Source organism: Entelurus aequoreus, linkage group LG02, assembly GCF_033978785.1.
Source record: "Entelurus aequoreus isolate RoL-2023_Sb linkage group LG02, RoL_Eaeq_v1.1, whole genome shotgun sequence".
NCBI lineage: Eukaryota > Metazoa > Chordata > Actinopteri > Syngnathiformes > Syngnathidae > Entelurus > Entelurus aequoreus.
This window is the reverse complement of record NC_084732.1, coordinates 76,947,943-76,961,431: the sequence shown is the minus strand read 5'-3', so window position 1 is coordinate 76,961,431 and position 13,489 is coordinate 76,947,943. Positions and strand designations below refer to the sequence as shown.

Below are 13,489 nucleotides of genomic sequence, written 5' to 3'. Positions count from 1 at the left end.
CTTTCTGTGTGAAGACAACAGGAAGAGGTAGGAAATGATTGCTGTCCAGTGCAGAAACTTCCAGCCCAGCTACCATGTGAGTTGTGACAGACCTTTTCTGATTCATGGTCCTTAGTAGGATATGGGTCTTTACTCCTTTTACTTTCAACTGGGACATAAGCTGTTCAGAACAGAAGCTAGCGGAGGATCCAGGGTCAAGGAGTGCATAAACTGAGAGGACCTTTCTGCCCTTCCCTGCCTTAACTTTGACTGGGACAATGGACAGAACACTCTCTTGGTCCCCGGCCCCTATATGGCCACATAGCTCTGCTCCTGCACTGCTTACATCTCTAGAGGGCTTTTCTACCTCTTTCGATACCTTGTCTTTCAAGTCATAATGTAAAACACTTGGGTGAGATTTTTTACACAGTCTACATGTCTGATGACTTGGACAAACAGAACTCATGTGCCCTATTAAAAGACAGGCAAAGCACATGCCCTGGCTCTTTAGGAAACTAAGCTTGTCTCTGTGCTTCTTCTTAATGAACCATCTACACAACTCTAGTGGGTGTTTGTTTTTACAAATTAGACAAATGGGCTCTGAGTCAGACTCTGGCTTGGACTCTGTTGGGCTAATAGTAATACTTGTGGCAAAACTACTACCAGCTGGCTTTGAGTGTTGTGGCTTTACCGAGGGTCTAGCGTTAGCCTTTCCTGTGGCTGACTGCTCCTGTACCCTTAGCTCTCCAAAGACTGGATGGGCTGCCACACGAGCTTGCTTTTCTATAAAGCTAACCAGGTCTAAAACCCTCACCCTGCGGTTGTGCTCTTCCTGCTGCTCACAGGCTTTGTTGCGCCATTTCTCCTTCAGCTTGAATGGCAACTTAAACGCAATGCTTCTCATATTGGCCACTGTGTCCAGTTCGTCCATGTACTCCGTCTCCTCCATGGCATTACAGCAGCTCCTGAGGAACATGGCATACTCCTGCAAGGATTTGGAATCCTCTGCCCTAATTTGAGGCCAGGTCTGGACCTTATCTAGGTATGCACAAGCAATTTTAAAGTCATGACCAAAGTTCTCTTTTAATAACCTTTTGGCTTTCTGGTAGCCTCTGTTTGGTGACATATATTCACAACTTTTGACTAGCTTTTGAGCATGGCCTTTTGTGTACTGGATGAGGAACTGCAACCTGTCCCTGTCATTGTCCGTTTTACTTTCAACCATGTGTTCAAAGGAATGGATGAATGACTTGCACTCCAAGATTTTTCCATCAAAGAAGGGAACACTTCCTTGTGGGAGGGTGGACAGAAGCTGCTGTTTCACAAGAATCTTAGTCAGTTCATTTTGGGCTTCCAGAATTTTGATCAGCTGATTGTTCTGTGTTGAGCTGGGGGTGGCTTGTTGAGGTTGGAACTGGAAACTGGCAGGCACAGCTTGGTGAACAGGGGCCTGCTGGGGATAGAGACCGGCAGGCTGACAAGGGGCCTGCAGAGGTAGAACTGGGACCTGCTGCGGTTGAGTTGGGGCCTGCTGAGGTTGGAAGCTGGCAGGTGGAACTTGGGGTATAGATGCATCGAACAGAGTAGTGGGGAACTGCATCTGAACTCCTTCCTTGGGCCTAACCACTGGGCTTCCCACAGGTGAACCACACCTTGATGGATCAAATGCTACCCCTGTAACCGCTGCTCTCTGATCTGGACCATGCACCTCTAAACCTTCTACTTCCCTCAAGTAGTTAATTTTAGCATTAGCCGCCTCTATTTCTGTTTTTAACTCCAAAGCCTCTCTTTTTTTCCTGCACATTAACTCCTGTTCTTCAATATTATACTTTTCCTGCAACCTTGCTGCCCTGGCTGTCAAAGCAACCTTTTCCGCCTCCGCTCTAATCCGCAATGATGAAGAGGAATTATTGGATGACTGTCCTGAACTGGAGGACTTGACTGATGCCTCCCTGCTTGACACTATGCCTGGGTGACCAGTTAGTTCATGCCTATATAGGCTGCCCGCCTCCTCTAAATTGTCCTTAAAATGACCAGTTATTAAATCTCTGTCTTTAAATATAACAATGTCCTCGGGTGGAGGAGCACAGGTGTGGGTTGAGGGGTTTTCAAGATCTGATATCCATCGGGACACCTCAACTTCAAAGGCATATATAAGAGCAATTTTAGGCTGATACCATGTTTGGTCATCAGCCCTTCGCTCGTCTGGCTCTAAATTTTCAGAATATGATCTGTGCAGAGATTTAAACTCCATTAGGAATTCATTAAACTTGCTCATATTTATTTTCACTTCTTTTAAAGCCTCTGTATCCACCATCAAGTTGCGCACAATGTTCATTCGCCTTGTTATGTGTGACATTTTGCCTATTCTGGCGGCGCGCACACGAGAAGCCTCCTGCGCAATCGTCGTCATTTCCCCTCCTTCGGCTGAATTATTAGTTGACATTTTCCTCTTTTAATCAACAAAAATCCTTCACTTGGTACATCAAAAAATGTTTACACTTCCAAGTGAATATAAAAGGTTCCAAAAATAGTCTTTATCCTTTTTGGGAATTAAATGTCCGTTAACGGGCCGTCGGGCGCGCACGCGCAAGCCCGTCACCAAATGTTTGTAATGTAACTTTTAAAAATCATTACGCGGTGATCGCGGTCCCAAAAATAAACATTTCTTGCATGATAATGTCCAGAAAAACTCACTTGATATTACTATAGAGTCCTTTTAACGAATGAGTTTGATGGTTTATCACAAACCTTAATGAAAGAAGTCCTTTGTTCCTGCACCATGCGCTTTGGCCTTGCTTCCTGCTTGGTGCGCAATCCTGTCGGCTGTACTTCCACAGCACGTCTTTGACAACTTGAAGTGGCATAAAACACTGAAAGTGATTGTTCCTAGAACTCCTTTGTTTCAAATGTTTGTTCCACTTGTGGCGCGGGCATCTTGTCTGACTCACACCATACACAGCCTTCCTTGTCACGTATTCTTCCTTTTCCCGCTTTCAATCCACTAATTCAAACTGATCCAGCAGCGCAATTGAAGATTGTTTTATTTACAATAATCAAGTAACAGAATACTCGGGAAACAAAATAAATGGTAGCTTATATAAAGCTGAGGTCTACAGACAGGTGAGGTCAAAGACGGTATGCTGGTGCCCGACTGCCAATCACGCGCCCAGCGCACTCCTGCCCCTTATAGGCCTGTGTGGGAACTTTTCACCACCTGCGAAGGGTGCACACTGACATACACAAATCAATCACTCAAAAATAACAATATGAACATAGATTCAAGTATGGCTCTCTATTTGGCTCCTACAATTATTTCCTTCTAGGGGGAAAGATGTTATGAGCTAGGGAATATAACAACTACACTACCCAGCATGCAACGGGAGTGACAAGCATGCGCGGTAGCCCCGAAAAGTGTTGCATATCGTCACCCGGCAGCTAAGAATGAGGTTATGAGCACACTGTGAAAGTAAACGTCAAGAACTCAGCCAACACGCCTCGTCTGCATTATTTATAATTAGACAGACAACACATATACAGTGTGATTTTGTTTTGTTTACATGTAAAGAAAAACAAAAGTTAAAAAAGGGAGATGGCATATATGTATGTGCTGCGTTTGCTTTAAGAACGTTGCGACAGCTGCCGTAAAGGTGGTGCGTTGCTAGCCTGGTTGCTATGTTTCAGGTTGTGAGTGTTCATGTGTTTGTACCCTGCTCAAATTTCTCAGTAAAGTTATTCATTGGATTATACCTTTTTGTTTTGAACTTTATTACACCTTGGAGCGCTTTTTCCCGTCCATTTTTTTCCTGCTTTCCCTATCTGCGCCTAATGACTGAGCTACGTGACGCCATTTCCTGTGATGTCACACGGAGCATTTCTGGTCGGAATGGGATTCGTTCCGAGGGATTTGAATAAAGAACCAACTATTTTTCTTTACTATAGTGGTCTCGATAACGGGTCCCGGTTCTCAAAAAGGGATTCGAGTCCGAGGACTCGGTTCTTTTCTTATCAAACAACCGGGAAAACCGGTTTCGAGTATCATCCGTCCACACACACACACAGTGCCATCGTTTAAGACCCCCTCCGTCCCCTGGTGCCACGCGACCTAGTAAGAATGCGCGGAAAATGGCAGACGCGCATATATTACATCATAGTCACCTCTGACCTGGAAGTGTATCCGGCAGTCTGATATGTGAAGTATTTCAATGTAGCCTATTGCCACATTTCTTTTAACAGTAAACCTTGCTTGCCTCACTATCAGCAGCTGTTAGACTAGCCCTATTGTAGTGAATCACACCTGAGCCATCATAAATTATTCAAATCTTTAATGGACGTGTGAAAGTAAACAATGTGATAACGAACATTTTACAACAATCAATCTAGGGATCTAGATATCTGGTCAGGACACTCCTCAGTCTTTTACCTTCACCTTCATTGTCCATTCTTGCAATCCTGCCTGTGCTTGGAGGCTGAAATTGGCCGTCGTACTCGACGGCTGCAACCACTTCATGGCTTCACAGTAGTTATGGAGTAAAAAATTAGACGTTGAGTAATCGCTTGACATACGTCGCGGACAATAACTGATAGTCTGCTTTGCCAGTCCAAATGCATTCGCTGTTATCCGTAGTCTTCTCTCGTCGGCCAAGTAATACAAAGCACACGCTACCTTTTTTATCACATCCAAGGGAGCCCGCATTCTCATTGTCTCCCCTTCGACAAATGGACAAAATTTTGCGCTAAATAGAATCACAGCTGACCTGAACATTCGCAAGTTCTCTTGCCATTTCTCTGACACAACACACTCGTTGAAAAACATATCCCACCAGGCTGCCGTTCTTCCAGGCCTGATCCAAAACCAGTGCTCAACATTGCTATGTTGCCGTCTGAGATGTGTTGTATCCGAAATAGCTGCAATCGCACGTTTCCTTCTCTTAAGGTATACATGCGTGATTTCTACAAGCGCCTGTACATGTAGAAGAAGACGAAACACGGGCATGTCTGGATGATTCGCCTCCATATTTCTAGTGGTTACCTCCGAGGGGAAACCGGTTGTTACGAAGCTGGCTGTGGCGCGTTCTTTCTGACGTCACGTGCTCTCCGAAATCCATTTATAAACGATCAATGAGTCCATACAAAGCTAAGAGACGGAGATTCAGGAAATAGACGGCGCGCTTACCCGTGTAAAAAAAATATCCAAGGAGGAAAACCTTAAACGATGGGTTAGTGTGGCTGACAAGGGGTTTAGGCTAAATAATTATTCAATTAAGGAGTTATCCGACTTAATGTAGACAGGGCCTTAGGCAAATTTATCTTCAGGCCTAACTTTTTGGACTCCTCCTCAAACACACTGAGGTATTTGTAGAGCTGGTCAGCAGTCTCGCTGAACAGCATGGTGTCATCTGCGTATTTGAGGTCCTGGAGGGTGTAGTTACCAAGTGGCACCCCAGGGTTCTGTTCACAGACACGTGACATCAAGTGGTCGATGACGCAATTAAAGAGTTCAGGAGCCGCGACACAGCCCTGCCTTACCCTGCTGTTTAATGGGAACCACTCGGAGTCCTGACCACTCACTCGTACGCAGCTTTCAGCACTCTGGTACAGTTGTCTAAAGAGTGGGATGATTTTGGTTGGAGCTCAAAGGGACTTCAAGATGTTCCAGAGGGTCCCATGGTCCACTGTGTCAAAGGCAGCCTCATGATCAATGAAGGCGGTGAAGTGGTGCCGGTCCTTTCTGAACTCCTGGGCCTTTTCTATTATGAGCCGGAGAGCAGAGATGTGATCGATGGTGGAATGGTTGGACATGAATCCGGCTTGTTGTTGGCTGCGTCCGCTTCTGGTGGGTAGGATGCGGGTGAAGAGGGGATGGAAAGGAGGGTGATGCCTTTGTGGTTGCTGCAGGTCAGCTGATCTCCCTTGTGTTTCCAGAAGGGAAGTATAATGCCCCGCCTCCAGTCATCTGGCAGCAACTCAGAGACCCACACAGGGGTAATAATTTTTGTAAGCCATAGAATGATGTTGTCTCCTTCAACATCCCTGCTGTGATTGTACAAATGCCGGGAGCTCTGCCTTTCTTGGTTTTTGACAGTGCTGCTTTCACTTCATCTGGGAAGACTGGAATGATGGAGCAGTCCGAGTTAGGGGCATAGTGGCTGGTAAGGGTGGTTTTTTTTAGAACAGGAGGGTGATTAAGGAGCTCTCTGAAGCGCTCCTTCCATCAGTTGAGGCAGTCTGCTTCCTCAACCAGATTATTTTTGTAGCCACCAAAGAGCTATTAACATCATTCTGTCAGGAAGTTTGAACACTCTTCTTGGCAGAATTGATGGAGTCCGTTACTAGCACAGACACAGATGTTAAGCATAGTGTACGAATGTTCAATGCGGTTGAAGTCTGGGCTTTAGGAAAGCCCTTCTAAAAGCTTAAATTCAGCTTTTCCAAAGCCAGCATAGATATACAGACGTATATTGCTTTTGTCTTACCAACATCCTGACTGAAGTTACTAATTACCCGGATTGTGATGTTTTTTTGTGTGTACATAAAATATTGTAGCTTTTCCCCAGATGTCGAAAATATGGCGTTGAGGTAGTAGATCAACAATCACTTCATTGAAACAAATAAAAAGCCGAAACAACAACTGCGAACTGTAACAAAAACTGCGACCGTTTCACCCAAAGTGCAAACTTTCACTTATGTCTTCCACGTGTTAATCCAAAATACCAGTCAGGACACATGAATTTATTCTCAAAACTGTCTAAATATACAACTTTAAACTAGGTATGAACGAAGGTTTTTTTTTAAAGCACAATTTTCCTCCACACCAAATGTTAGCAGCTCTGGCTGTGTGTTTCGCAGCATTGTCCTGTTGAAACACATATTTGTGCCCGAATTTCAGCTGTAAAAGGTGTTGAGTTGAGGTAGTCTTCCTGTAATATTCCATCCACTTTGTGCTTGGCAGTAGGTGCAGTGTTGTTAGGTTTGAATGCCTTGTTGTGACTGAGCAGTGAACCCTGTGGTTCTACTGTTTACCCCATGACTATTTGAAACCTGACAGCTTTATTTTCTGTTGCTCTTTAAAGGTTTCTCTTGGCCTGAACCCTTTTCTTTGTGATTGTATTTCCATCACTATAGGTTCCCTGAGTGAGCGTAAAAAAGTCACCCTGGGAACGCAGCCCACCGTGCTGAGGACCTTTCGATCCCTTTCCACCTCCAATGTCTTTGCCTGCTCCGATCGCCCCACTGTCATTTATTCTTCTAACCATAAGCTGGTCTTTTCCAACGTCAACCTCAAGGAGGTCAACTATATGTGTCCACTCAACTCTGAAGGCTACCCAGACAGGTATACTAAAAACACACAACCAAGGGACGGTAATTGCATACATTGTAGAATTTCATTTGATCAGTTTTAATTTTCTGCCAAATCTGTACCTTATCTGTTATAGCCTGGCTCTGGCTAACAACAGCACTCTGACAATCGGTACCATTGATGAGATTCAGAAACTCCACATCCGCACTGTTCCTCTCTACGAGTCCCCGAGGTCAGTCTCCCTCTCAGATTTTCAAATGTATTGAGTGAACATGTTTGGTTCTATTTACCTTCAGTTTTTTTGTCCTTTTGTGCTTGTTAAATATCTGTCAGTTTTTTTATTGACATAAATTACACCGTAAACAATTGTATTTGTTATTATATCTTGACAGTCATATAATTTAAGAACTCAAGGTGTTTTCATTGTTTTGTTTATTTCACTAAAACACCGTGGGCTATTTTTCTGCTTCCACCCACAACTCATTGTGTGTCCACTCACCTCTTTCTTCTTTTGTTTACATGCCAGACGGATTTGTTACCAGGAGGTTTCCCAGTGTTTTGGTGTCCTGTCCAGCAGGGTGGAGATTCAGGATGTGAGCGGTACCACCTCTGCTGTCCGGCCCAGTGCCAGCACCCAGGTACTGTAGCTCCATATTTTGGTGGGATTCTGAGGTTTGCTACACAGTCACACTGAAGATGAGCAGTGTAGATTACGTTTTGTTTGCAGATTTGCCATTTTAAATGTGTCCCTTAAATCAGTCAGTCAGTCAGTAGTTTACAGTATATGGGATTACTTCTAGCTTTATTAGATGCTTTTTTTTTGTAAAACACACTCCCTCTTTTTTGTGACTATTGCAGCCTAAAATGGATGACTTTGGGGCAGCATTTTTAAAAAGTTGAGACAGAAATTGCAGTGTTTTAAGGCTTATTTTTTTCAACAACTTTGCATCCGCTCCTGATTTTATGAATATCTAATTAGTGTTTTTTGTAACCCTAACCCCCAAAAGCACAGGATTAAAAAATGTTTTACTTACATATTTAGTTTTAGTTCTTTACCAGTCCCCCACGATCTTTTTTATCCCTAATTTCAAAAATTGCAATGGAAAGTGCAGATTTTTTTTTAGGTGTTTCTTGCAATAAAATTGCATGACAAAGTGAAAGTTGCAATAAATTGTTGTGATTTTCATTCTGTAATTATAATAGGGAAACTTGTTGAAGGAGATGATGATTAAATACAAACAAAAAGACTGAGAAAAGCATCTGACAAACATGGAACACACAAATGTGCAAAATAGGCTTAATTAAACAAAACACACGTGTATTACTGCAAGGAAAAGACTAAAAATTATATCTCAACCATCACATGAGACAAAAAAATCGTTCGCAGTTAAAAAGTAATTTATGCTGAAGACGAGTAAACAATACAAATAATCTCAAGGGATATTACTATTGAGTACTCTAAAACAGTGATTATCGAACTGTGGTGGTACTTGGGCTGCATTTATGGGTATGCCAACGAAGCCTTTAAATCCATCCATCGATGTTCTACCGCTTGTCCCTCTCAGGGTAGCGGGGGGCCGGAGCCTACCCCAACTGCATTCGGGCGGAAGGCGGGGTACACCCTGGCCAAAAATAAACTTAATATACTCTGGCTCAAGCTCAACTCTTAAATATACTTGTTAATTAAAACCTCTGCCTTGTTTTTAATGAATACTTAGGCCTACTACACTACTGAATTTTAATGTTGGTCATTATGGTGGTACTTAGAGAGTGCCAAGTGTTTTCTGAGGTTGTACTTAGTGAAAAAAGTTTCAGAACCAGGCAGTTCTGTCATCCACAAATTGCAGACATACTTGTTCATGTTTTACGGTTGAAAGTCAAACGTCTTTTATGCTCCAACTTGTTGCACGTAGTTTACACGCACTTTCCTTGAGAACATTGGGGAACTATTGAAAGCGATCTATAGCATTGATTATTAGTTGATAAATGAGAGATTATCATTACACCTCAACATCTCTGTCAAAAAAAACTGACAGAGCCACAGCAAGGAAGCAGAAGGGCCACATGTGACTCCAGAGCCGTGGGTTGCAAACCAATGCTCTAAAAGAAGTACACAGGAAAACTGATCAGTGTACAGAGCTGACGGAGGAGAAATGGAGCAGTTAGTAACAGAAATGGAAAGAAAAACAGATAAGGTGTCCGAGGCAATGAAAGCAAGTGACAATAACCGGAATAAAAAGCTCAGAAAATATGGCAATGTATACATACAGTAGCTCTTGGGTTATGGTGACTACAGTAGGAAATGAGGAGAGACCAGTGTGTGTTTTATGACTGAAAACTCTGGCAGAAAATTGCATTACCAAACAAAGACAGAAATGTGTCAATGGCCACTGGACTTTTTCGCCAATAGGACTGTCATTTTGTAACCACGCTTACTGTAAAAAAATAAAAAAATAAAAACAATATTGGCCTCGTACTAAGCTGTCCATTACTTTGCAGGTTACAGAGGGAAAATTCTGTCTCCTGGGGGCATGTCGGAAAACCATTGCTGAAAATAAATAATTGCATTTTGTATTTCAAATGATGCTGCACTGATTATGCTGCAGAGCGGTCTACATCAATCCCAAACCTCTCTCCTGCTATCTCTTGCCAGTAAAAAGAAAAACAGTTTGTTACGCCAAGGTAAAAGATAATTTTACCTTCCAATGATTTTCAGACTATGTCAAACCAAAGTATTGTTTCTCGTTCTTTTAATGAACTCTGGCATCGTGAGTTGGCAGCCATTCTGAGGCTTTGACGTACGTAATTATGGCCTCCCAATTATTTTCAGGCTTGTTGTCTCTAAAACCAATCTTTTTCTGTGCTGTAGTCTAAAGCTCAGCGCAGCACTTTATAATTTTTCTTTACTGGAAAATTGGCCTCAGTGATTATTGTTATTAATTTTAGAATTCAATTACAAGTTGTTTCAATGACACTTGCACATCAGGAACAAGTTGGCAATCTGAAATTTAAATTAAAACGCACAAAAAAGCATTTTTCTTTTTAAAGCTGCTGTATGTCACAGTTGGTCAGCTGCTCAGAGGGCGCTCGAACAAGTGTTGTACTCTGCCTTTCTCCGGTTTCAACATCTATTACATATGGAGATAAAAGTAAAAACTAGAACAGCACTCTGTGAGCACAGACCTCCTAAAAGTTTAATCAAAATCCGCCAATAACTTTTTGATCATTTGATCCTCATCCCATTTCTGCCATTTCCTGAGAGGTAGATGAAAATCCTCCCCATACATTTTTGAGCTATCTATAGCGGAGTGAAAGAAACCGAGTTAAGCCTCTTGTCAGTCATCTGTTGTCTTTGTCTTTGTAGTTGGACGCGTAGCCGCTAGCATATACACACAGAGAAGCTTGTAAGGTAACGTAGTAGAAATGATCTGGATCAGCCCCAAAATGTAACGACTTGTTTTTGTCCTATTTGAATCGTTTCCTGAAATCCGTTCATGACTTTATAAGCTATCTCTAACACATTGAAAGAAATGGAGTAAACATTCTTGTCTGTGAACACTGTCTCTGCAGCGCTGTTTGCACACACACACACACACACACACGCACACAGGCGCACGCACACACACAAACGCACCCACACACGTGTATCGTTTAGGTAACATATTTGAAATGATCCAAAATCAATTAGTTGTTCCTTATCCCATTTCGGATAGTTCCTGAAAGTTTAATAAAAAAATATTTTGATAACTGACAGACAGACAAACCAATGACAACGATTATATAACCTCTTGGCGTAGGTAATAATGGTGGGTTGTTTGGGGGAAAACCCAATGACTTCAACAACCACCATAACGTCTGTTTTTATATCCTTTTGTTCTTGAAGGTCATCCACAGCTTAAATGAAACTCCCAATATGTTTTCCAGTTTGACCTCTCTCTTTGTCTAGTCTGTTTTTGCTGGATGCTTTCTCTTGTACACACTAATGCGAGTATTTTCAAAAGAGACTCTCTGGTATTAAACGATCTACATTCGCACAAGTGTAGTTTTGACAAACTTCTGCCTTTAAGAAACACTGAAAGGAATCAAGGATATAAATTGTGGTAGTCCGTAACAGTTTCATTTTTAGATAAAGCAGATGAAAACATTTTGGAATCACTCAATTCTGAGGAAAACAAAAATGAAATCACCCTGTACATTTTCATTTCCAAAGCTAACACCTACATCAGATTGAATTTGTTTGTTAGTCTTTAGTTAAAAAGGAGTGTTCACACCTTGGAGAGCTTTTGCAGCAGGGGGATTGACATGAATCGTGGCTCTAACACGAGATATGTCAATTGAAACAAAGGAGAAGATTGTCAAAAGTTCTTTAAGAAGGTAAATCATCACGCAATGTAACAAAATATGTTGATTGTTCACGGTCAACTGTGTCTAAAATCTGGACCAAGTACACACAACATGGTAAGGTTGTAAGAGGCAAATATACTGATAGACTAAGGAAAACATCAAAGTGTCAAGACAGAAAACTCAAAGCAATGTATCTTGAAAAAAGAAACTAGAGTCACCGTCTGTGACCGAACTGTAAGAAACCGCCTGGAGGAAATGGGGATTTAAATACAGAAAAGTTCAACGAAAGCCGTTATTACCACCTAAACAGAAAAAAAAACAAAGTTCCAATAAGCTAAGGAAAAGATGATGACTGGATAAAAGTAATATTCAGTGATGAATCGCAAAGCTGCTTTGCACCACACTGCTTGATCTAAAAATTAAACTGTTGCTGTTACCACAATTTATTTTCCTTGATTTATTTTAGTTTTTCTTAGCCAGTTTTGTGTCATGTCTGTTTTTGCTTTTTCTTTACAATATGAAACACGTGAATGAACGTCCTCCAAGACTGGTGATTCCATTTTTTTTTTCAGAGGTAGATTTTAAAATCAGAGCACACTTACATGGAGGAGAATGTTGTTTTAATTGTCTTTGCGGGTAGGGTAATAAGGCACACACACACGCGCCTGCCACTAGACAAAATTAAAACACTCACTATTAAATAACATAACAAGGTTTAAATCACGAGATAATGTTGCACATTGCATAATGCAAATTGTTCTTTTTGTGCCTGGGACTGTATTTGTTAATGTGCGTTCACAGTAGGTGCATGTAAGTGTACGAGACAGCCGTTACTGACAGAAAGTCAATCAAAGCCAACATTTTGTATGGTCAGTGTTGAAGTGTTTCACCAATTTGAACTTCTAAATGAGTTGTGAGAAATATGGGACATGTATTGATTGGTTAAGTATGTTCTCGTAAACCACTATTGGTAACATATGCTAGCCATTGTGTTCTTGTATTTTTTTGTTTAAAAATGTAATTTTGAGCTGGTGACATACAACACCTTTAATTTTATACACAGTACCATGGCCGGCCGACTCTGAGTCATCTGACACCCCAGACGAGAATAGAGCCCCCCACCCCAAACAAAGAAGTCAGCATTACAAAGTTACAAATTATTTATTTTAAAGTCTAGACATCACATTTACAACAATCTGAAACTAAATATAAGATATATTTAGATAAATACTCTAAAAATGAAATAATCACACATCCAAATGTCATGGGGGAAAATGGTGCAAAATCCAAAGCAATGTAAAAAAAAGTGCAGTCAAAAGCTTATTGACACAGCAGTACTGATCTTCCTGTGTAATTATAGTTGTCGTTAATACATTTACAAAACACAATTTACAATAAATACTTCTTGACACAGCAGTACTGGTCTTCCTGTGTAGTTATAGTTGCCATTAATACATTAACAAAACACAATTTACAAACGAAGCAATTTTAAACAAACAAACTGCAGCCACCTCTCATCGACAAGATAATTTTTTTTTCAAGAAAAATGTAAGTGTACGGAGTGCATTTCATTATACACCCATTGTACTTTTTAAGTGCAATGACAATAAAGTGCTATTCTACTATATTCTGTTATATTATATATATATATATATATTTTTAAATGTATTTGTAGATTCTGCAATTTGGTGCCCGCTTCAACAGATGACGCTAAAGACAGCAGCCTGAGTGGCTGTGCACACAAAGAAGCTAGCCCTGCACTGTTACTTACTCATAAATGTGTCTTTTGAGACAATCTAAATCTTAAATATGATTTCAATTACAAGTTAAAATTACAGCGGCACCTTGGCTTTTGTTCAAAAGGTC

At 41.3% G+C, this 13,489-nt stretch overlaps 1 protein-coding gene across 1 annotated transcript in view; it reads left to right on the top strand.

The window, feature by feature from the left end:
* The window catches only part of LOC133639431 (DNA damage-binding protein 1), an 88,086-nt gene that overhangs the window by 44,433 nt on the left and 30,164 nt on the right, over positions 1-13,489 (top strand). The window contains exons 16-18 of the mRNA XM_062032724.1: positions 7,105-7,312; positions 7,416-7,511; positions 7,806-7,917. Coding sequence (XP_061888708.1) covers positions 7,105-7,312; positions 7,416-7,511; positions 7,806-7,917 — 416 coding nt within the window. The remainder of the gene's footprint in view (positions 1-7,104; positions 7,313-7,415; positions 7,512-7,805; positions 7,918-13,489) is intronic.